Source organism: Acipenser ruthenus, chromosome 59 (genome assembly GCF_902713425.1).
Source record: "Acipenser ruthenus chromosome 59, fAciRut3.2 maternal haplotype, whole genome shotgun sequence".
NCBI classification, from domain to species: Eukaryota; Metazoa; Chordata; class Actinopteri; order Acipenseriformes; family Acipenseridae; genus Acipenser; species Acipenser ruthenus.
In genome coordinates this window covers 892,252-912,301 of record NC_081247.1, presented here as the reverse complement: position 1 = coordinate 912,301, position 20,050 = coordinate 892,252, and the positions used below count along the sequence as shown (strand labels likewise).

At 45.1% G+C, this 20,050-nt stretch overlaps 2 protein-coding genes and 1 long non-coding RNA gene across 4 annotated transcripts; 2 read left to right on the top strand and 1 right to left on the bottom strand.

The window, feature by feature from the left end:
- The first annotated feature begins 1,448 nt into the window (after positions 1 to 1,448).
- On the top strand, positions 1,449 to 4,492 carry LOC131725040 (uncharacterized). Its single transcript, XR_009320402.1, has 2 exons — positions 1,449 to 1,555; positions 1,602 to 4,492. It is a non-coding gene; the product is annotated as an uncharacterized LOC131725040 (long non-coding RNA).
- Positions 4,493 to 7,717: 3,225 nt separating this feature from the next.
- On the top strand, positions 7,718 to 13,273 carry LOC131725037 (piggyBac transposable element-derived protein 4-like). Of its 2 annotated transcripts, none has more exons than XM_059018422.1 (2): positions 7,718 to 7,938; positions 10,768 to 13,273. In XM_059018422.1, exon 2 carries the CDS (start codon positions 10,825 to 10,827, stop codon positions 12,676 to 12,678), a length of 1,854 nt encoding a protein of 617 aa, XP_058874405.1. In that variant the 5' UTR covers positions 7,718 to 7,938; positions 10,768 to 10,824; the 3' UTR covers positions 12,679 to 13,273. The 2 variants fall into 2 exon arrangements, with proteins under 2 accessions (XP_058874405.1, XP_058874404.1); XM_059018421.1 differs by lacking the exon at positions 7,718 to 7,938 and adding an exon at positions 7,945 to 8,126.
- Positions 13,264 to 20,050, bottom strand: LOC131725038 (gastrula zinc finger protein XlCGF7.1-like). Its single transcript, XM_059018423.1, has 2 exons — positions 19,942 to 20,050; positions 13,264 to 15,509 (listed from the first exon to the last, which is right to left on the bottom strand). Exon 2 carries the CDS (start codon positions 15,410 to 15,412, stop codon positions 14,507 to 14,509), a length of 906 nt encoding a protein of 301 aa, XP_058874406.1. The 5' UTR covers positions 15,413 to 15,509; positions 19,942 to 20,050; the 3' UTR covers positions 13,264 to 14,506.

The window sequence follows — 20,050 nt, the reverse complement described above, 5'->3', positions numbered from 1 at the left end:
GAAGAGGGAGAAGAGAGAGTGAGGAGGAGAAGAGGAGAGGAGTGAGGAGGGAGAAGAGGGAGAGTGAGGAGGAAAGAGGGAGAGTGAGGAGGAGAAGAGGGAGAGTGAGGAGGAGAAGAGAGGAGAAGAGAGAGTGAGGAGGAGAAGAGGGAGAGTGAGGAGGGAGAAGAGGGAGATGTGAGGAGGAGAAGAGGGAGAGTGAGGAGGAGAAGAGGGAGAGTGAGGAGGAGAAGAGGGAGAAGAGAGAGTGAGGAGGAGAAGAGGGAGAAGAGAGAGTGAGGAGGAGGAGAGGGAGAGTGAGGAGGAGAAGAGGGAGAAGAGAGAGTGAGAGGAGAAGAGGAGAAGAGAGAGTGAGGAGGAGAAGAGGGAGAAGAGAGAGTGAGGAGGAGAAGAGGGAGAGTGAGGAGGAGAAGAGGGAGAGTGAGGAGGAGAAGAGGGAGAGTGAGGAGTAGAAGAGGTGAGAGTGAGGAGGAGAAGAGGGAGAAGTGAGGAGGAGAAGAGGGAGAAGAGAGAGTGAGGAGGAGAAGAGGAGAGAGAGAGTGAGGAGGAGAAGAGGGAGAAGAGAGAGTGAGGAGGAGAAGAGGGAGAGTGAGGAGGAGAGAGGAGAGTGAGGAGGAGAAGAGGGAGAGTGAGGAGGAGAAGAGGGAGAGAGAGAGTGAGGAGGAGAAGAGGGAGAGTGAGGAGGAGAAGAGGGAGAGTGAGGAGGAGAAGAGGGAGAGTGAGGAGGAGAAGAGGGAGAGTGAGGAGGAGAAGAGGGAGAAGAGAGAGTGAGGAGGAGAAGAGGGAGAGTGAGGAGGAGAAGAGGGAGAAGAGAGAGTGAGGAGGAGAAGAGGGAGAGTGAGGAGGAGAAGAGGGAGAGTGAGGAGGAGAAGAGGGAGTGAGGAGGAGAAGGAGAGAGAGAGTGAGGAGGAGAAGAGGGAGAAGAGAGAGTGAGGAGGGAGAAGAGGGAGAGAGAGTGAGGAGGAGAAGAGGGAGAGTGAGGAGAGAAGAGGGAGAGAGAGAGTGAGGAGGAGAAGAGGAGAGTGAGGAGGAGAAGGGAGAGTGAGGGAGAAGAGGAGAGTGAGGAGGAGAAGAGGGAGAAGAGAGAGTGAGGAGGAGTGAGGAGGAGAAGAGGGAGGAGTGAGGAGGAGAAGAGGGAGAGTGAGGAGGAGAAGAGGGGAGTGAGAGAGGAGAAGAGGGAGAGTGAGGAGGAGAAGAGGGAGAGAGAGAGAGAGAGAGGAGGAGGAAGAGAGGGAGAAGAGAGAGTGAGGAGGAGAAGAGGGAGAAGAGAGAGTGAGGAGGAGAGAGGGGGGATGGAATTGGAAAGGAAGGGAGAGGGAGAAAGGGAGGAGGAGTAGGGAAAGAAGAAGCAGAGGACGGGGAGGAGAGGGAAGAAGAGAGGCGGGAGACGTGAGGGGGAGAGGGGGGAGTGGGTTGGAAAGGTAGGGAGGGGAGAAGGAGATATGAGTGAGAAAGAGATGTTGGTTAAAGGGGGAGGGGAAAGGAGGGAGGAGGAAGGGATAAACAACAAGAGGGGAGAAGTGGAAGAAACAGGTGAATGTGGTATTAAGAAAAGGTGAGAGGGGAGAAGGAAAGAAAGAAGGGAGGAAGTGAAAAGATAGATAGATACAATCGTGGCCTTTTTCTCTGTATCTTATTTTTCATACACTGTAAATATTTTGCCTCTGTGTTATTGCCAAGTTCCTGCAACCCAGACCACGCCCACATCCCAACCAGGGACCGCCCCTTTCTGTAATCCACACCCACAAATCCTTAAACTCACTCCAGTGGACCATGTGACCTACAGCAAAGGGACCAGGATGCAGCAGTTTATCAATAGTGTTGTATTTAAAATGAAACACCAGCCATGCAGATATTTCAAATACATACATAGTATTTAAAGAGAATAACCGCAATATTCTCAGCACAATAAAGGGGTCCTGTGTAAGTGGAAATAAATATATTTTAAAGGCTGGTTAAAGCTCATTTAAATTGGTGAGCAGTGATCATGTTATTTAAGCTAATAAGAGGTGAGAGAATGGATTTTAAAGATGGTCAGCGCTCCTTTAAAGGGAGGGGCCAGTGATCATGCTAATAAAGCTAATGATAAGTGAGAGAATGGATTTTAAAGATGGTCAGCGCTCCTTTAAAGGGAGGGGCCGGTGATCATGTTAATAAAGCTAATGATAAGTGAGAGAATGGATTTTAAAGTCTTAAGTTAGAACTTCTTTAAATACATCACTATAGATTTAAGAATTAGTAGCTTCAAATGTTCTTTGATTGCTTTTATTATCCCTGTGACTTTCGAGGTGTTTGCAATCAGTCAGAGTGCTTGTGCTGCTTCAGTATTGAAAGCATGTGACATTATGACCTTTCACCTGCTCTCTCTGTCTGTGTACCTGCAGAGTGGGCGGGGCTGGCAGAGGTGAGAGGTCGCACTGTCACATGATTTGAAAGGCATGAGGAAGGCTTAGTTTTGTGGTTTCGAATTCTCCAGACAAGCTCAAAGCAGATTTAAAGAAAGATTCTGATAACTTTACTGGAGCAACAGAACCACTGTGAATGATCCCAAACACCACAGTAAGGGAAAGGTACTGAATCAAAGCAATGACAGTTAATATTGAAGAGGATTAAACCGCTGCTCCCTGCTAAACCTGCCAAGCTGCCTATCCAGTATTTTTAATTGCACAGCAGTGGCTAAAAGTTTTGTGTCAACTAGAATTTTTGGATTGAGACATAATTTATATATATAGGAAGATCATTTATATATATATAGGAAGATAATATAGGAACATCATTTATATATTTTATTTAACATCATGTAACTACAAAATGATATCACAAAAGTCTACCAGAAGCCATAATAGTAGTACTTTTATTACTATTTGTTTATTTAGCAGACACCTTTATCCAAGGCGACTTACAGAGACTCGGGTGTGTGAACTATGCATCAGCTGCACAGTCACTTACAATTACGTCTCACCCGAAAGACGGAGCACAAGGAGGTGAAGTGACTTGCTCAGGGTCACACAATGAGTCAGTGGCTGAGGTGGGATTTGAACCGGGGACCTCCTGGTTACAAGCCATTTTCTTTAACCACTGGACCACACAGCCTCCTATGTCATAAGTACAGTAGTATTTCATGTTAGATGTCGAAATGTCACATTTCTCTGTTTTCAGTTTTTCATTAAGCATGTGGAAAACTACAAAGTGCTGTGTGATTCAGTATGTTAACGTGACATTATTCAGCTATTTTTATTCGACTTTATGATGCAGAACGAGTTCATTCTATAGGGTGGTGCAAAACTTTTGGCCAGAGCTGTAGTTTCAGTTTCATGTTTTGTATTAAAAAAAGTGTAACGTTCCAGTGATGTTAAAGCTGTAAAGCACCATAAGTATAACAAATATGTTTGTGTCGGTTGCTGTTTTACTTGCTGATCCTCAGAGAAACCACCTGCAAGGAGCTGTATCAGTCGTGTGCACGTGTATTAAAACAACTCAATGGGTTTTGCACACAAAACATCTTTCATTTACTGCAAACTCATCTGACATGAAGCTAATTCAAAACTAAAACCACAGCGATGTCTGAAGGTATCTTACATTCTAATATTTAGCATGGCCACCTTTGGCATCAGTAACAGTTTGGCATCTTTTTGGCATTGTGGTGTAATTTGATTCCATTGTTCCTGAAGTTGTATCCACAGACTTTCTTTTTGTACAGTTGGCAAGCTTGGAGTCCAATAAGCTACAGAAGCAATGAGGTGTTCTAGGAAATCTGCACATTACTGTGTATGCGTTTAATGATATAGAGAGTCAGAGCTGTGTGGTTACTCAGATCTTCCAAGTAATGCCTTTCAGCAGCTTTTAAGTCAGCAGGTATTCATTCAAATAGAAAGAAACCTGTTAAAATGGCGACACATTGCTAATGCTTTTCCCATGCTGTGCAATCTGCAATGTCAGTCCTTGATAATAAGACAGTGGGCTGGAGGCTCAAAGCTGTTCACTTGTTGCCACTGGCACAGCTTGCAATCATTCTGAGTTCTTCTTATTGCAGCTTCTCAAATATCAAGCCTTGTACGGTGCTTTGACCAGGCGCTCCTAGTTTCCTGCCATTGACATAAGCGAGGTAGGCTGGGTCAGCCAACCTTTATATTAAGCGCCAGCACCATCTAGTGCACAGCTAGAGTATTGCCCGCAAAACATTAGGAAATCCAAAGTGACAGATCACTAGGTGGCGCTGGCTTCAATAAGACGGTTTGTGATGTCATAATGTGATGTCCTGTCTGATGTCATAATGAACCTTCCACCTTTTTGCCTTTTTTGAGTTTAGTCTACAGCCCTGTCGCTCCTTCCTTCCTAGATTGTGTTTACTTTCCTAAACAGCGAAACTCGTTCATGTGTTCAACAAGACGGACAGCAGCATGGACACGAAGACTGTATTAATAAATATATGAATCAGTAAATATAAACAAGAATTGCCTTGTGAAATAAAGTGTTGCTGTTTTGTAAGAAACTGTGTCTGGGGTGCTGCTTCAGTGTCTGTAAAATATAGATAAACTACAACCACCTGTACACAAACAAGTGCAATCCACAATCCATTTACTAGTCTGGTATACAATGCCGTTGCAGTTCATGTATTGGAGCTTGTCTAGGGAATCCTAATCGCCTGCACTATACAGGCACCCTTGTTCCATTCCAGTCATTATTATTATTTGTTTATTTAGCAGACATCTTTATCCAAGGCGACTTACAGAGACTAGGGTGCGTAAACTATGCATCAGCTGCAGAGTCACTTACAACTACGTCTCACCTGAAAGACGGAGCACAAGGAGGTTAAGTGACTTGCTCAGGGTCACACAATGAGTCAGTGGCTGAGGTGGGATTTGAACCGGGGACCTCCTGGTTACAAGCCCTTTTCTTTTACCACTGGACCACACAGCCTCCTACAATGAAGGAATAATTTGATTTGGGGAATTCATTTTGAATGTTTTAGTTTGTTTCATTTGTTTGTCTTTTCACAGGTAAGCTAGACGAGTATTGCCCATGACCTGCAACACGAGGGACACACAATCAGGCCGCACCGCCATGATAAATGTACATATGCAGTCTATCTTTTCATATTTATGTTTATTACATTGTAGATTCTAGGAGGCTGTGTGGTCCCGTGGTTAAAGAAAAGGGCTTGTAACCAGGAGGTCCCCGGTTCAAATCCCACCTCAGCCACTGACGCATTGTGTGACCCTGAGCAAGTCACTTCACCTCCTTGTGCTCCGTCTTTCGGGTGAGACGTAGTTGTAAGTGACTCTGCAGCTGATGCATAGTTCATAATGGAAATTAATCACGTGTAAAACATGCCTTAAAGACTTCATTCATCCTCTCTGTCTGTGCTTTAAAGAATTACAAACAGTTTATTCACAGAGCAGACTGTTTTGGGCTCGCAATCCAAATGGGCTTTAAAGGGTTAAAAACGACATATTTTCTGGTATCATGTTGAGGACATTAATGAAGCCGCAGATAATCACGATGGATCCTCACACCCCACACAGATAGCAGAGTTAAGAAAAGGGTTTGAACCTCTGAACAGTTTGAGGGATTGGCAACTTATATACAATTAACCATTCGATTTATCAGCATCGTTATTGTAAGGATATTGTTAAAGAACAAATAAATATGTTTACAAAACGTATATAACAAAAAATAGCTAGCTAAACGTTGTAAGGCTACTCAAATTAACTTAATGTCAACTCAAAAATCTCAAAATGATCAATTCTAACCGTATTTGCATTAAATGGTGACGTAGGGTAACACACTACAACTCAAAATAACATATAATTACATTTAGGTCAATATATAATATCACGTATAAAACCAAATGTACATAATAAAGTATAAGTTAATCAACTTACACAAAATTGATGCTTTGCACCGAAAATGGCAGGTCAAATCCTGTGGGCGTGTCACAAAAAAAACCTGCATCGCGCATGCGCAGTTTGTGCAAATAATTCCGATTTCTATGTTTCTATGTAGCACAGATTTTCAGAACACAGCCGCTGCTTTTGATACTTCTGTCAGAATCTATTTAATTCGCAAAGGCGAGGCGATGTTAAAATTGAAAGGCTTAGTAATGTTTAGGTAAAACATCTCCGATCTCATAGTTTCCTTTGCGGTCTATATTGGATGAATTGTCAAACCGCACTGAACAGTTTGGCTGCGTTCACCGAAGTAACCTTTGTGCTCCACCAGCTTCATAATTTACAGCATGATCAGAAAATGTATAGTAGAAACAGTCCCTGCTATAAAGAGATCATATAAACGTATGTTTTGTGATGTGAGACACATTGATGAGTATTATAACGGGCAGGATTCCCCCCCTCCCCCCGCCCTCTCAGGAGCCCCCGCCCTCTCACAAAGGGGTTGTTAGACAGTACTGTATTTTGATCTGGGACAAAACATAGTTCAAATACTTGCACATGTGGTCACATATCTCACTTCAACTACCTGTTATTAAAGCTGATTTATTCTCCTTAATTCAAAGTAGGTTATTCCCTGTCCCTGATATTTTTTCATCAATAACCAATTACACCTGCTGAAAATAACAGAGTGGTTTAGGTTCATTTCAACCGTTTAGCATTATTTTATATATTTAAACCTTTAGAATAAATATCTGAATATTTGAAAAGTATAATAACTGTGAGGAAAAAGAGTCAAATCATTTTAATTTGTATTATAAATCATTCATAAGATAATTAATGGCATGACTCGAAGGCGAGGCACTCTGTATATATACAGATGGAGCCAAGGATCCAAAAACAGGAAGAGTGGCAATGGCATATTATATCCCAGAATTAGATATCTGTAAAATAGCGAGGATATCTGACCATTTATAGGTATATGTTGCAGAAATGGTAGCTATATTATTTGCAATAGTTAAAATAGCTGAAATAAAGCCTAAAAAACGGTCATATTTTCAGATTCATTGAGTGTTCTTATTGCATTAAAAGGGGAGTTTAATGATAGAAGAGATATCATGTTTGAAATAATGCAACAATATAAGGAATGCTCAATAATGGGGATCAAAGTGATTTTAGTTTGGATTCCTGGTCACTCTGGCATTCTGGGCAACGAGATGGTAGATCTGGCAGCAAAAAATGGGTTAAAAAGAGAGGAAATTGATGTGGTGATTTCTCTGGGATCGCAGGAAATGGGAGGCTATGTGAAAAAAAAATGATAGTAAAAGAATGGCAGGAGAGATGGGATGAAAGCATAAAAGGAAGGTTTTATCATAATATCCAGAAAGAGGTGAACAACAGCTGGGTGAACAAGAGAGTTGGTAAGGAAAGAGTAAAGAGCGTTGGATAGGTTAAGGATCGGGCAGAGTTCATTAAATGAACATCTTTTAAGACTGGAGAAACATGAAGATGGAAAGTGTGAACATTGTAAAGTAGCTGAAACAGAAGAACATTATTAATTAAAGTGTAAGAAATATGAGGAGCAGGGAAGGAAAATGGAGAGGAGGCTGAGAGAAATGGAGGTACATGAAGTCAATATAAAGAACTTGCTGGGAAAAGAGGAAGGGAGACTGAATAGAGAAAAGATACTGATGAAATATATAAAGGAAACAGGACAAGAAGGGAAGTTATAATAAATAAAGATGACAGAGAAATAAAACAATGACAAAGGACTACAGATAGAGGGCGCTAATCATCTAAAATAATAGATGGAATGCGCCCTACAGATTAACCAGAAGAAGAAGACTCGAAGGCGATTCACACCCCCTGACTCGGTGGCAGTCGCACATGGAGTGAGGATTGGATCTGCTTGTCTACACACTTCTTTATCAGCCAGCTCTCCTCTCTTGTTTTGAGCCCCGGCTGCTCCAGCGCAGGACCTCTTGAGAAGCTGCGCGGCTCTGCAGACTTTTAAACCCGTGGATGCGTGACCTGGTGACGTCTTTTCCGGGTGAGTTCACACAGGCGATGAATTTGGAAGAACAGGTTTTCTGCAAAATCTGCGCAGACTTAGCAAAGTCTGCGTATCGTGAACGCAGCACACTGTATTCTGCGATTGGTATATTCCTCGTCCCGCAGCGCCTCCCCAGTCCTGTGGAAGGCAGACCCGTTCAGACACTGAGGGAGAGGAGACAGGAGGTAAGCGAGTGTGCATTGAGTTGTACAATGTGTTTTAAAACTACAGAAACGTGTCTTGTGGTTTTGCTCGGAAAAGGTCGTGTTGTTGTGGGGTAGGAGCGCACTGTTTTGATATGTGTTGTATTTCTGAAGCGGCGTGGCAGTTTGTATTCACATGCCCCCCTCAGTTGCAGTCTCTGCGGGTCAATTGCAACGAACTTGCAGAGTTAGTACGGAGCTGCGTATACTAGCTAGTACGGTACCATCTCGGGATCATCATCCCCTGCTGCTTACTAAGTTAGTACCGATTGCTTTTTAAACACAAGCGGAACAAAGTTGGAGACTAGCTGATCCCCAGATTTAGTACGGTAGTAAGGATCAAACGTTGTTGTTGTTACCAAACAGGAACTGAAGGGAGCTCTGAATCATTCTTTCATTATCAGAATCGCTTCAGCCTTTTACACGGAGCCAGACACGGAGCAAGGCGGGGTGGCTCTGAATCAGAACATTTGAAATATTTGTAACAGTAATGTATGTATTTTACGATATTATGAGGTAATAATCATTTTTTACAATGTTACAAATAGGCCGATATTTATACATAACTATTAATTCGTCTCTAACATTTATATGTGTGCACGTAGTAATTTATTTATTTATTTAAGATATGTATGCATGGTAAAATACTCCCTATCAGGGCACACGGACTGGCTATAAAATACTCAGCCAAGTGCAACGCCATGAAATAAACTAGCAAAGCTGGTTTTTGACACTCAACACACACGGGCTGTTTCAACACCGCTCTCATTGGACCAGAACAAGTACAAAACAGGGAGGGGTGGTATTCCGAGTATCATAGATAATCACTTCTAAAAACACCCTGAGGAGAGCACTGTTTATTTTATTTTTCATTGTGCCCCCAGGTCCTATTACGTAAAATAACACTTAACTCACATTCTACCCACTGTGTCCCTACTACTCAATATCCCTGCTCGCCCCGAAGAACCACCAGTGTCGAGTCCCCTCAAATTAAAGGAATGAAGAGACTGGCTGCCCCCTGCTTATTTGTATCTATTTTCGAGTTTTATGTAAATCGTTTTTTTTTCGGGGCTTTCGTTTTTGATATACTGTATGAAATTAGTGTTATCGGTTACTTTTCAAAATGCTTGAGCGTTTTTGTTTTTTTTCTGTTAAAATATGTATCGTAACTCGACAGTACTTGCACACTTAAGTTGTCCCTTCTTTCCTTTGCTGTCTTCCACAGTGAAATCCCTCTGGTCACGGCACATTCTTCTGGGGTTTTTGTGTGGAGTCATTTTTGTACATTTCTCCACAATTCTGTTTTAAATCCTCTGTGTCTTAACTGTAATACAGCTTGAAATCCCGCTAACAAGCCTCCATCCTGATTGTAATCTCGTTTTAAATCTCGCAAGCGCAGTGTCCAATAGAAATGCAGGAATGTGCTGTCACTCAGTAGTTGGGGCGGGTTTAAAGTATTCAGAACGAATCAATGATAGATACAAGACAGGAAGGCGGGACATTGCCCAGCAGCACTGGGAAATGTATTTATTATTATTTTTGTAGTAGGTTTTATTTTTTTAAATGTGAAAAGGGGTTAAAGTCAACGTGAATTGATGAATCATTTCCACAGTTTTTTCCAGTGTTTTCCAGTGTTTATTAGATATCCACCGTTTTTTTTTTTTTCTTTGTATCGGGTGTTTTAGCGGTTTTTATCGGCTAAAACAGAAAATCAGAAGCCCTATACTGTACAGTCATGCTTGTTTAGCACAAATACAGGAGTCAGGACCCAGCGTATTTTTTTATCTGTACTTATGATCAATTTCCTCATTAAAAAAAGAGACAGATAGACATTACACTGCAAAAAAAATAGTCAAATATAGGCATTTAACATGCTAATGGAAACTTTACACATGTGTACATGTTTGAGTAAATTTACAAGTTGCAGCTTGATTTCTTTGACACAGTCGCCTTGGATAAAGGAGTCTGATAGTTGTGTGCGAGCAACAAAACCTCTGATTAAAGCTTCGTAAGGAATACCTTGGACTTATCATATTTGACTGTTTTTCATAATAAAATGTAAATAAATAAGTCATGCACACAATTTTCTATATGTATATGTGTATTCATGACCAGTATGGCCGCATTGAAACCATGGCAAAAAGTTTGTCTGGAGCCCTGCCTTTCAGGCACATCGATTTCTTCCGTGCGTAATAATGCAGTTTCAGAAACAGTCCAGAAGAAAAACCAGAAAGCCTTGCACAGTCTGCAAAAGAATTGCAAAACTTGATCATTTTTCAGTAGTTTTCGTTCATTAATAAGTTTTAGTTAAGGGGAATGGCCTGCTCCCACACTCATAACATTACCTGCTAACCAATCAGAAGATTTTAAATAAACCGCACACTGTCCACTCCCTATGGGTTCATTGATTTACATCCTGCCAAATCGCCACCCTTTTTTCTTTTCAACTGCCCCTTGGTTAAATCACATGGTGTTCTATCACCTCGTCCACATGTATCAAACTCCATAATCATAAATTTAAGTATCACTTCTCAAATTCGGTGTCATGTTGGATTGTCCAGAACTTCTGAACTTGAGGGAGAAAATGACAGAGAGAATAATTATTCACACTTTATTCTTACAGGTCCGGCACTGCTTTGGAGGCACCACAAAGAAACTTCATGCAAGGCAAGGATCAAAGATGCAGTCTGATAGAATTAAAGAGGAGGGGCTGGATGTGATACCTGTCCAAATTAAAGAGGAGGCCTCTGAACTGGAGCCTGTCCAAATTAAAGAGGAGGCCCCTGAAGTGGAGGCTGTCCACGTTAAAGAGATCTCTGAACTGGAGCCTGTCCACATTAAAGAGATCTCTGAACTGGAGCCTGTCCACATTAAAGAGATCTCTGAACTGGAGCCTGTCCACATTAAAGAGATCTCTGAACTGGAGCCTGTCCACATTAAAGAGATCTCTGAACTGGAGCCTGTCCACATTAAAGAGATCTCTGAACTGGGCTGGGTGCCAGTTACAGAACCGTACACAGATTACAGTCCCCCAACGTTTGATTTTGCCCCGGAGCATCCAGATATACACCCTGCCGTGGAAAGTTTGAGTTCGTCACTGGAATGCTTCCAAGCGTTTCTGCCTGAGAAAGTGATCTCCTTCCTTTGCACTTGCACCAACAAACGCGCAGCTGAGTACTTCACAAGCAAGCCAGATAAACAGAGAAAGGCCTTCGGACTGAAGTGGCGTGATGTGCTACCTGATGAGATGTACGTTTTTCTTGCTCTTGTGTTCTTGATGGGCATAAACCAGCTACCATGCATGGCCGCCTACTGGTCACAGAGCATTTTAATGCGAGGCCCCCCTGTCTTCTGTAAAGAAGTCATGAGCAGAAACCGCTTTCTGAGCATCATGAAGTTTTTGCGTTTCTCTGAACCGGATCAGGTACGAAAGGGCCAGCCGCGTACCAGACTGGAGCCGTTCCTGTCCATGATCAGAAAGACGTCAATGGAATCGATCGACCCGGGACAGCATGTCGCCATTAATGAGGTGCTCGCCCTGCGGAAATATATCAAAATGAAAAGGACTCGATCCGGAATGAAACTGTTCTGCCTGTGTCCCGGTGATCAGAGGCTAAGGGGTTACACATGGGATTTTCAAATACGCATCGACCGGGATGAAGACGACGTTGTCTCGCGTTACCCAGGGGCAAGCGAACTGTGCGCACCCGAGAGGATTGTTGTGTGTCTGGCAGATCGTGTGCTAAATCAAGGGCGTCACATTGTTGTCGGCAGTTGGCACATGTCCGACAGGCTCGCTTCATTCCTGCTTACCCAGAAGACACACGTCACTGGGAGTGTTCGATCAGATGTGGGGGTGCCAAAGGAAGCTGTAGAAGAAAAACTCGACAAAGGAGAGACGCGTTTTGTTAGAAACCGTGACTTGCTGCTGGTTAGGTGGCGGGATAAGGCAGATGTAAATATTCTGACTACCAAGTATGCAGCTGGATTTGTTCAAAAGACCCGTGTCCTAACCGGGGGAGCAAGGGTGGGTTACAGCAAGCCATTCCACATCGAAAAATACAGTGCGCTGCTGGGAGCGGTGGGTGCCTGCGATCAGCATTTGGAGACGTATGACCCTTGCAGAAAATCTCTGGTCTGGTTCAAAAAGCTAGGCATCCACTTCATCGCACGGATGATGCTGAATGGTCGAGTGTTGTACCAGCTGCGCATGGGGAAGGGGAAGAAGCCCTACTTGGAGTACCTCTTGCAGTGCTGCGATGAAATGCTTATGAAGCACTGCGCCGGATACGCGGGCTTGAAGCAGCTTTCCACCGCAAGAGAACGTCCCGCGACGCCTGCAGCGGACGCTCCCCTACACGCGTTCGTTTCGATTCCTCCCACGCAGGCTAAACGGAGGCCACAGAAAAGGTGCCGGGTCTGCTATGAAAACCAAACCCGAAAGGATACGAGGAAAATGTGCAGCGGCTGCCGTGGCAACCCCGGATTCTGCTGCATCGATCATTTCAATGATTGGCACAGAGTGACTCGGTGATCATGAACGCAAACGTTTTGTTCTGTGAATGCAAACAAGATTCCCAGTGGGCAGATTCCCAGGAGGGGGCTTCTATGATCTATGATTATTTGTTGTAAGTAAGAGTGTTGGGATTGTATAAATAAGAATGGGGTTGGTTTTAATGGGGAACCTGATGCTCTGTGTGTAGCAGCCTGCCTGCTGTGTTTGGTTGTGGGAACGAGCTGTGCGTGTGTGTGTTAACCAGCTGCGCGCTCCTAATCAGCAGGTGGGCGTGGCCCAGCAGAGCGTCAGGATTAAAAGGGTCCTGATTATACAGATTACGGCTGCTGAAAAGCCGTAGGGCGCAGAGCGCTGCTGCTGTCAAGGGACAAGGAGCTAGTTTCGGGATAGCAGACACGTGTAGCAGCGGGACCTCCATTTGTTAGCGGAGCAGCCCGAGCCATCTGCACGGCACCATTTTGTTTTTATAGTTTTTGTACAGTGTTCATTTTGCCTTTTGTACGCCGGGCCGTATGTCCCACGTGAGCCACCATTACTGGCAGTGTGACGTGGGGTTGTGTATGTACTGTATGTAAATAAACCTGCGCGCCTGCGGGGCGTGTCAGTCCCAACCTTCCAGTCTCGGTCTCCTGTCAATCACGCATCCACATCATCATCACAGCAGTCCCCTGTTGACACACACATTATATCGCAACCATAGCAACAGGAAAGAAGATCACTGATTGGCTAGAGAGGATGACAAGGCATACCAATCCCCCACTAGCAAAAGACAATGTGAGAGTGACGTTTCCTTTTCTGTTTGCTTATTTTTCAGCATTATTTTACAACGAAATTACATAACAGTAATAGAAACATTGTAGTCACGTTAAAAGTTGTGGCAACTATAAAAAGTTGTGGTTTGTGTTAAAAGTTGCAGTTTCCGCTACACATTCACGGACCGTGATTATCTTACACAGTATATATGTATACACAGTAGTTTGCAGAAGTATTCACCCCCCTGCAAAGTTTTCACCTTTTGTTGACACCTGAGCGTACTCCACGACGCTTTCAAATTAGACTTTACATGTAGAATCTACACAAACTACTCCACATTGATAAAGTTAAATAAATGCATATAGAATATAAATAAGTAAGATTTACAGAGAAAAGCAGATTAATCTCAGTTGCATAAGTATTCAACCCCTTTGCTACTGCAGCCCTAAATCAGCTCGGGTGCAAATGATTTGTTTGAAAGGTCACAAAATGTTATGGGGAAGCTTGTCAGGATAGAGGGGAGAATGGATGGTGCAAAGTACAGACGAATCCTTGAGGAAAACCTGTTTGAGTCAGCCAAGACTCTGAAACTGGGGAGGAAATTCACATTTCAGCAGGACAATGACCCGAAGCACAAAGCCAAAGACACACTGGAGTGGTTGAACAAGAAGAGAATTAATGTTCTTGAGTGGTCAAGTCCTGACTTGAATCCAATCGAAAATGTATGGTATAAGGGATTACAAGAACGCATGCACTGGTTTCTAGAAGTTTCAGCATTACTATTACTCTGACTCACAGCAACCCACTATACTGAATATTGTATCTAAAAATGAACATACAAAATGTATGGAAGTAAAATTATGGTAATTACACATTAAATAAACTTATTTTATTTATTTAAGATTTGTCTCAATGAAAATGTCAGTTTACATAAAAGGTTCAAACAATGAATGTATTGAAACACAGATTTACAATCTTAGTGACTGTAGCAGAGCAGGGCTCTGCCCTTGTAAATACTGGAGGGGATGGAGTTAAATTCTCCTCCCTGCCCAGGTTGATTGCGTCAGGTGGGAGCAATCAATGAATCAATGAATCAATTAGTCACCAGCCACCTGGCATAAAAGGAGGCCTCAGCCTCCCAGTAGGGTGAGAGTTCCAGAAGGAGGAGAGTAGCTGAGGAAGCAAGAGTGGTTTTCTTTGTGTGCGGGTTTTTGTTCACTGTGTGAGTTCTCTGGTGCCGGCTAAGATTGTGTAACCGATTAGAACTCTTCCCACATTCAGTACAGTGATACGGCTTCTCTCCAGTATGAATTTGTTGGTGTGATTTTAGGTTTCCTGAGTCAATGAAACTCTTCCCACAGTCAGTGCAGAGGTATGGTCGATCTCCAGTGTGAATTCGCTGGTGTATTTTTAGCCTTCCTGAGTCAATGAAACTCTTCCCACATTTAGCGCACAGGTATGGTCTGTCTCCAGTGTGAATTTGCTGGTGTCTCTTTAGGCTTCCTAAAATACTGAAGCTCTTCCCACAGTCAGTACAGTGATGTGGCTTCTCTCCAGTGTGAATCCGTAGGTGTGTCTTTAGTGTTCCTGACTCAATGAAACTCTCCCCACATTCAGTGCAGCAATACAGCTTCTCTCCAGTGTGACTTTGCTGGTGTGTTTTTAGGTTTTCTAACCAACTGAAGCTTTTCTCACATTCAGTACAGTGATATGGTTTCTCTCCAGTGTAAATTAGCAGGTGTGTTTTTAGGTGTCCCAGCACTCTGAAACTCTTCCCACATTCAATGCAGGGGTATGGTCGATCTCCAGTGTGAATTCGCTGGTGTCTTTTTAGGTCTCCTAACTTACTGAAGCTCTTCCCACATTCAGTACAATGATGTGATATCTTTGACTGGCATGAGTTCTTTGAATGTTTTAATAACAAATCAGTAGACTCTTCTTTAATGTGGACAGGTTCCAGTTCAGTCTCTTTAATGTTGACAGGCTCCAGTTCAGGCATCTCCTGTTTAATGAAGATAGGTACCAATTCCAGAACCTCCTCCTGTTGTAAACAGACTCCATCTTTGTTGCTTGGCTTTCACCAAGATAAGGCAGTCCTGAAAACAGAAAATAAAATAGTTTTACTGTCTGTTCTTTGTCTCCTTCAGTCTCAAGAACATACTTCCGTCAGTTGCTTTTGCACTATCAACCAAACACCCAAGTAATGATGGCGGATGAATACTTTGTAACTTTTTGGTTTTAATTAACTCATTGTTAATTAATTGCTTTGTTAATTGGTGCTTGTTCATTTCAATAATGTATATAATGTAATTTACCTAACTTTGAAATCAGTACAATTATTCTGTTAAGGAGCCCAAAAACCTTCTGGAGGGGCACCAGGAGTAAAACTGTCAATTGATAAACTCTACATGCCACAAAAGAAGGAATGTGAGCTGCAAGTCTACCTCCCGACCAGAAAGGACACTCTGTAAGGCTGGTGGTACACTTTCTCAGAGACAGCTTGACTCGATGGTAGGTTGGAACCGGAAGTTAGCCATTTTGGAGAAAGCATGAGACTGCTAAACAAATCCATTGTGATCAGCTGTGGGACACGCAATGATTGGATAGAGAGCAGCACCGGGCTGGTCACAGGGAGGAGTTGGGCAGTACCAAGGGGGCGCAGCTACCTGAGTACAGCCCCTTACGCTGAAGTACTAAACCGCCGGAGCGCTGTATTAGTGTTTTGTTTTTGTGTGAGTATAGAATAGTGGAGCACCACTACCCCTGCACAGCACACACACCCGGAGCACCACTACCCCATGCACAGCACACACACACCCAGAGCACCACTACCCCTGCACAGCACACACACACCCAGAGCACCACTACCCCTGCACAGCACACACACCCAGAGCACCACTACCCCTGCACAGCACACACACCCAGAGCACCACTACCCCTGCACAGCACACACACACCCAGAGCACCACTACCCCTGCACAGCACACACACACCCAGAGCACCACTACCCCTGCACAGCACACACACACCCAGAGCACCACTACCCCTGCACAGCACACACCCCCAGAGCACCACTACCCCTGCACAGCACACACCCCCAGAGCACCACTACCCCTGCACAGCACACACCCCCAGAGCACCACTACCCCTGCACAGCACACACACCCCCAGAGCACCACTACCCCTGCACAGCACACACCCCCAGAGCACCACTACTCCTGCACAGCACACACCCCCAGAGCACCACTACCCCTGCACAGCACACACCCCCAGAGCACCACTACCCCTGCACAGCACACACCCAGAGCACCACTACCCCTGCACAGCACACACCCCCAGAGCACCACTACCCCTGCACAGCACACACCCCCAGAGCACCACTACCCCATGCACAGCACACACACCCCCAGAGCACCACTACCCCTGCACAGCACACACACCCCCAGAGCACCACTACCCCTGCACAGCACACACACCCCCAGAGCACCACTACCCCTGCACAGCACACACCCCCAGAGCACCACTACCCCTGCACAGCACACACCCCCAGAGCACCACTACTCCTGCACAGCACACACCCCCAGAGCACCACTACCCCATGCACAGCACACACACCCCCAGAGCACCACTACCCCTGCACAGCACACACACCCCCAGAGCACCACTACCCCTGCACAGCACACACACCCCCAGAGCACCACTACCCCTGCACAGCACACACCCCCAGAGCACCACTACCCCTGCACAGCACACACCCCCAGAGCACCACTACTCCTGCACAGCACACACCCCCAGAGCACCACTACCCCATGCACAGCACACACACCCCCAGAGCACCACTACCCCTGCACAGCACACACACCCCCAGAGCACCACTACCCCTGCACAGCACACACACCCCCAGAGCACCACTACCCCTGCACAGCACACACCCCCAGAGCACCACTACCCCTGCACAGCATACACCCCCAGAGCACCACTACTCCTGCACAGCACACACCCCCAGAGCACCACTACCCCATGCACAGCACACACACCCCCAGAGCACCACTACCCCTGCACAGCACACACACCCCCAGAGCACCACTACCCCTGCACAGCACACACCCCCAGAGCACCACTACCCCTGCACAGCACACCCCCAGAGCACCACTACCCCTGCACAGCACACACCCCCAGAGCACCACTACCCCTGCACAGCACACACCCCCAGAGCACCACTACCCCATGCACAGCACACACACCCCCAGAGCACCACTACCCCTGCACAGCACACGCACCCCCAGAGCACCACTACCCCTGCACAGCACACACACCCCCAGAGCACCACTACCCCTGCACAGCACACACCCCCAGAGCACCACTACCCCTGCACAGCACACACCCCCAGAGCACCACTACCCCATGCACAGCACACACACCCCCAGAGCACCACTACCCCTGCACAGCACACACACCCCCAGAGCACCACTACCCCTGCACAGCACACACACCCCCAGAGCACCACTACCCCTGCACAGCACACACCCCCAGAGCACCACTACCCCTGCACAGCACACACCCCCAGAGCACCACTACCCCATGCACAGCACACACACCCCCAGAGCACCACTACCCCTGCACAGCACACACACCCCCAGAGCACCACTACCCCTGCACAGCACACACACCCCCAGAGCACCACTACCCCTGCACAGCACACACACCCCCAGAGCACCACTACCCCTGCACAGCACACACCCCCAGAGCACCACTACCCCTGCACAGCACACACACCCAGAGCACCACTACTCCTGCACAGCACACACCCCCAGAGCACCACTACCCCATGCACAGCACACACACCCCCAGAGCACCACTACCCCTGCACAGCACACACACCACTCAGAGCACCACTACCCCTGCACAGCCTTGTTCACCTGGTAGAGTTAACAGTGCCATGGGAGGATGCTGTAGATGAGGCGTATGAGAGGAAGAAACTGCGGTATGCTCAGCTAGCCGCTAAAGCGGAACAGCGAGGATGGAGAGTCTGGGTTTACTCAGGTGATGTTTCATGAAATGGTGACTGGACCAGACTGCACCCAGCTACCTCCAGACCCTCATCTCTCCCTACACCCCCACTCGACCTCTCCGCTCCGCCTGCACTAGAAGACTGGCTCTGCCTCCTCTACGCTCCCCTGCCTCCAGAGCCCGCTCCTTCTCCACCCTTGCTCCGCAGTGGTGGAATGACCTTCCTACAGATGTCAGGACTGCCCAGTCCCTGACCACATTCCGGCGCCTCCTTAAGACTCACCTCTTCAGACAGCACCTGTAGAACTCCTCTGTTTTTCCCCCTGGACACTTATCACCCTTCCTTAAATGCGTTTTATTTGCTCTTATCTGCCCCCTATTTTACTGCATTTAATCCTGTACTTCAGAGTACTGTAATCTGCCAAGTGTTTAATCTGTAGTATTTTATATTTAATCATATCTTGATGTAACTATCACTGACACTGTTATCTGCTGTATTATTGAATTGTATTTTGTCACACTTGTACTTGCTTGAACAAAAATTATTGTATTTCTTGCTCTTATTGTATTACTTGTATTGCAACACTTGAAATGTATTTGCTTACGATTGTAAGTCGCCCTGGATAAGGGCGTCTGCTAAGAAATAAATAATAATAATAATAATAATAATAATAATGTTGCCAATGAGATATTTGCATAAGCTTTTTAAAGAAATGCTTGACCCACATGAAGGTGGGCAGTACTAGTCTGACTTCTCTTCAAATTATGTTTCGCAGAATTGTAAAAATATCAAAAAATTACACTTGGTATGTTTGACTTCATTTTGAAAGAGTTTTAAGTTTATCAATTACTTTTCTTCTTCTATAGAGATATATAGATATACATATACTTATAACATGGCTTGGAAAAATAACAACCTCTGATTGGTTAAACAGCATCACATGACCGTGTGTATATATAGCGTATAGCACGGCTTGCATACTAATGAGCCGCTTCACACTGAATAAATCACTCCGCACCACTGCATTCTAAATTCCATGACAGACTGCCATTTTATTTGTTATTAGTTACAAAACCACTGCCAAAAATGAGTGGCATTTGACCGATTTCCTTTAATATGGAGTTTGTCCGCACTTTTTAAATTGGAAATCAGATTCTTCTCCATGTGTCCATATTCCAACTACGTCATCCACATAGGTGATGCATTCTAAAGGGTTCTTGTCTAGTTTACTCAGTTACATTGCATCCCATTTACCACGTGCTCCTCTTTTTTGAGGGAGTATATTTGGAGTGAGACACTTTTATTAAAGGAGATAATGTGGCTGTTTTTATTCCTCTCTGTGTGAATGCGGAAGCTCGCAGACTGGAACTGAGGGGATGTGAAAAAAAAAATTAAAAAAAAACGCTTCGGCACAGCCACGCCGCTTCGGAAATACAAACACACACATAAAACACCCCGGCCCTTTAACAAAGTGATACAATATAACAGCTTTTACAGCTCAATATAAACTCACTCACCTCTTACCTCCTCTGCCTCAGTGCCTGCTCTGAACCGACCTGCCTTCAGAACAGGGGAGCGGAGGGGCTGCGGAACGAGGAATACACCAATTGCAAAATACAAACTGTT

Bases quoted from the DNA above. Each gene is read 5' to 3' on its own strand.
- LOC131725037 (XM_059018421.1), top strand. From the start codon at position 7,956: ATGAATTTGGAAGAACAGGTTTTCTGCAAAATCTGCGCAGACTTAGCA. The intron at 8,127-10,767 runs GTAAGCGAGTGT...TTATTCTTACAG, and splicing joins TGAGGGAGAGGAGACAGGAG to GTCCGGCACTGCTTTGGAGG.
- LOC131725038 (XM_059018423.1), bottom strand. From the start codon at position 15,412: ATGCCTGAACTGGAGCCTGTCAACATTAAAGAGACTGAACTGGAACCT.